Genomic DNA, 4,343 nt, shown 5'->3' with positions numbered 1-4,343 from the left:
AATAATAATTTTAACAATTTGGAGTCAAAAGTCTGAAAAATTATGCAAAACATATGAAAGATGTTGACCGAATAAAAATATTTAAAATCAACATTTTTTTCTATCACGCATTCCTATTTGCTTTTTAATTTAATTTAGGCGCATATGTATTTCCATACCTGAAAAAAAATTCAAACAGAGCTATTTAGTACTAAGTAGCGGAAAACTTTGACACTTTAGTCTTTCAATGATACTTTTAGTAATACAAATGTGGAGGTTACAATCCAATCGCTATTAATCGTTAAATAGTTAGTCTCAATATTATTTTTTTTAGTTTTTAGAAGAGAATACAAATGGCCGGACGATATTTAAATTTCGAAGTGCAGAGGAATCTTTTTAATTTTGATACTGAATAAAGGTCAATTGTGGTCTTCAAACGTGATACTCGGACTGAGGTTGTTTGATGTAAGAGTTGGCTAACATGTACAATTCGACTCCAGTACCAACGCCAATTTAAATTTAAAAATTCATCTATTTATAATTCCTTCTTGCATACCTACTTAATCCTTCCTTACTGTATAATGCATTACAGATTCTTCATAAAGTACCAAGCTCGTTCATGCATATGAACGCACCAAATTGCTTTGAGCCACTTATCAAGCGACAGCAATAGCACGGCGATAATCGCTACCGAAATATAAGCTGCCGTGTTTTACGAAATTAAAAACACTCGGTACGGTGCCTGCCGATGTGAGATGCACCTCGGTTACGGTGCCTACCGAAGTCAGAAACACTCGGGTCGGTGCTTTGCCGAAGCAACGAGTACGGTGGTTAAATATCATGCGCTGGCACCGACACCGGTGCCTTGGTATCAGCGACCGGTGTCTGCTGTTGAGCACCGGTACGGCGTGCCAACTTCAATCCTCTTGGTGGCGTGTTTATTGGTAGAAGTGCCCACCCTGCAGCACCGTTCGGTGCTTTTGCCATGCCTGGCTGAAAGCCTGGAAATTTTCAAACATTCCTCTCCTTCCTTACTAAATCGAGAGCAAGGTAACGGATATTCATGGCTTCTCAAAATATTACCCAAACAAACATAGCGGAATTAAATGGTAGAAAACTTGTGTCAAGTACGTGCATTCCGCTAAGACCTCAGTTCGCGTTATTTCTGGTGTTATGAGCATTTTAATTGGAAATGGTCTTTAGAATCATATTCAATATGAACATTGTATTTTCGAGTGCAAATAGCATGAAATATAAAAATATGTTAAAAGTTGTTGTTAGGGAATCTTTTTTATTGATAGTTTCTTCAGGATCTAAATACACTAAAATAATTCATGTCTTCATGTTGAAAACAAAACATTTGACTGTTAATAGTTCATGATGGAGAAACGCGAATAACTTCTAAAAACAATGTCACGAATTAACTACTTTTTTCAAAGCGAAATTCCAAACATCTCACAGTCAATCACATCTTGAAAGATATTATTTAAATGCATTTTGTTTTTAAATAACGTTTGCAATCTTACTGCACAATAAAATTGTAGTTTTGTATGCGAATTTTTATGAAATATAAAAACATGGGGTGAGTCGCTTAATACAAATCGAGTTATGCTTGCAAACAAACACCGTGATTGCCTGTGCCGCAATGTGCCACTATGTGCCATGGTGTTCAGCAAAACAAAAACACGGGTTGCTATGATCATAATTGCATTTTGTTGATTGTTTTCAAGTTTACCCCTAAGTATTTTTAGGATTGATCGTGCTACGTTACTTGCCTGAAAAATCTCTACAAATTGCGTTTTTGGAATTTTGATTACTGGTTGGTTACTGAGATATAGCGAAACACGTAATGAGCAGTTGTGAGTTTTACCTATCTCATATAAAGATGCAATCGCTCTAAAAATCGACCATTCGATTCAGCTTGTCGAGATCGGAAAATGTCTGTGTACGAGTGTATGTGTGTGTCATTTTAACTCGCAAGTTTCTCAGAGATGGCTGAACCGATTTACGATACCCCCCCCCCTTCTTTGGACCATCCTTACGCTCGCATTCCTTTCCTTCATCTCGCATACCGAAACAAGATAAGGGATTTCTGACGCATTCTCGACTCTAACTGTGCGCCTCCTTCCCCTTCCAAACCAATTCCCTCAGCATTTCAAAACATGATCACATGACGATAACATTGTACTCATGCTGATTAATGCTAATTAAATGTTATATTTTTTTGCTTAAAGTATGTCAGTGTCGACTTTCGTGGTTGTCGTGGGATATATGCTAAGTATAATATGAATGTAATAGACATTTCCAAAATTATATTGAACATAACCAGCTAATGAATCATAGTTTGAACAAATCAGAAAGGCACATTTGCACCACTAAGTGGATTAACACAGGATTTCAATTTTTTATGGCTGATAGTGTGGTATAAAACATTTGCAGTGGGATGCACTGTGGCAATGAAAATAAAATCCCATATACATAAGTCAATTTGCAGCCATCAGCTCCTAACATGAATGTGTAGATAGTGCCAGTGATAAGCTCAATGATTGACGCTGCTCACATTTATCAAATTTATCAAAAAGTTCCAGTATGGAGCACCTCCTGTCCTTAAAACGTAAGTTGGCAGTAGTAACGATGGTCAGACTGAAGTTTTCTGCTATGAATCAGTTTGCGATAATTGTAAAAGTTTTACAATTATTCAGTTTAGTACCATTTAGGGGGGACCGAAGTTCCCATTCAATTGTCACTTTTAGAATCTCCCGATGGACTTATGTTTGTTGGGTGGTTCATTTTACCACCGCCTTACTATTGATGATCACGGCCCGCTGCTTCCATAGCATCATTTTCAATAGCCAATCTAGCGTTGGTCATGTCAACGACATACTGAAATTCAGCAGCGGTATTATGACAGTGGTAGTGACCCTGGCGGAGAAATTGACGAAACAAAGGTCTCAAATGGAAACCTGGCGTCTGCTTGAACAAATGGGGATGGATCACGGCTGTAATTTTGGACTACTGAATCAAACGACGTTCAACAGGGTGCTTCGCCGATTCAGTATAAAGTTCTGGTTGTACTTGATTTTATCATCGGCAATTGAAGTTCGTGTCATGAGCGGCATCGGATATAATATTCAATGGATGAATTTTTGGGCGTACAATATTTACCCTTCAACCTTTTGCCGGCTGCTTCATCTGTCCCACATGCTACAGATTGATTTTCTCGCGGAAAACGTGAAAGTTTTAGCTCAAAATCTTATCGATCTCAAAGATACTATGAACGATGGTCCTGCCCACTGTAATGAGTACAGCACTGGTCATGATACTTTGCTTCAAGTGGGCGTAAGTCGATTGTTGGATTCAAAGAAAGTTTACGGTGTTCTGTGGAAAATCTGTACGGTTATAAATGAACTTTTTACCTGGAGTCAAGTTTTCAATATTACGAGCAATTTTATACAACTTTCCTGTGATTTATATTGGGTGATGATTGATTTCATTAGAAAAGCCCAGTTTATTGAAGAAGTTTTAGAACTAGCTATGTGTCTCGTCCCTGCTCCTGTTATAATTATGATGCTCTTACAATCGGCCGATCATTGTAAATTCCTAAGCTCAAATGTTGGGCCTTTGCTACATGAAATTCCGAAGCACGGCTATCCTGAGCTTTACGAAGTAGTTTTCTATTATTCGATGCAAATTGATCAACAGCCAATTAAACTGGCGGTATACGACTTGATGAATATCGATTACACGCTTTTGATTAGAGTAAGTGAATTATTGTACATATAGGCTCAATTTCAGATTTCAATTACAGACTTATTTTTATTTTTCACAGATCGCAATTGGAATTGCTACATACATGGTCATATTCATTCAACTTAGTATCTAAATTTGTGAAAAACTGGCATGCATCGGAGGAACACTTGTTGCAGCGATTAATGTTAGTTGAGGTTGATTTCCATTTACATTTATGATTTTTCTGGTCCACTGTTTATTTGGTAACCATAAATGAAATCTGTTTTATAACGATATACCCACGCTTCGCTTCAAATGTGAACGTGATAATGGCAATGAAGAGAAATTCCTTTGATTCATAACAAAACGATTCACTACAATCTCCGAAAACGTAAAAAAGTCACTAAGTGATGTCTTTCTTTCATTAATTCATTCATTCATCATTATAAAAACCTATAAACGACATTTCGCATACCACTTTTGGAAGAAACGTCTCTTTGTTGGATGAGGTCCAACCCGGTAGTCAGCCAATGCAGACTGCAGTACTTACCTCTCTGGAAGTTCTCTCAAATTTGAAGAAGAAAGCAGAGACAAGAAATCTTGAGCGTTTTTTCAAAACGTCATATCTGCAATGA

General features: G+C 37.3%; 1 protein-coding gene across 1 annotated transcript; it reads left to right on the top strand.

The window, feature by feature from the left end:
- The first annotated feature begins 2,725 nt into the window (after positions 1-2,725).
- LOC131681374 (gustatory receptor 8a) lies at positions 2,726-3,947 on the top strand. The gene is made up of 2 exons (XM_058962129.1): positions 2,726-3,738; positions 3,809-3,947. The coding sequence occupies exons 1-2, from the start codon at positions 2,791-2,793 to the stop codon at positions 3,860-3,862; spliced, it is 1,002 nt and encodes a 333-aa protein (XP_058818112.1). The 5' UTR covers positions 2,726-2,790; the 3' UTR covers positions 3,863-3,947.
- Positions 3,948-4,343: the final 396 nt, after the last annotated feature.

The sequence above is a fragment of the Topomyia yanbarensis genome, chromosome 2 (assembly GCF_030247195.1).
Source record: "Topomyia yanbarensis strain Yona2022 chromosome 2, ASM3024719v1, whole genome shotgun sequence".
NCBI classification, from domain to species: Eukaryota; Metazoa; Arthropoda; class Insecta; order Diptera; family Culicidae; genus Topomyia; species Topomyia yanbarensis.
This window is presented reverse-complemented; position numbering and strand designations above follow the sequence as displayed.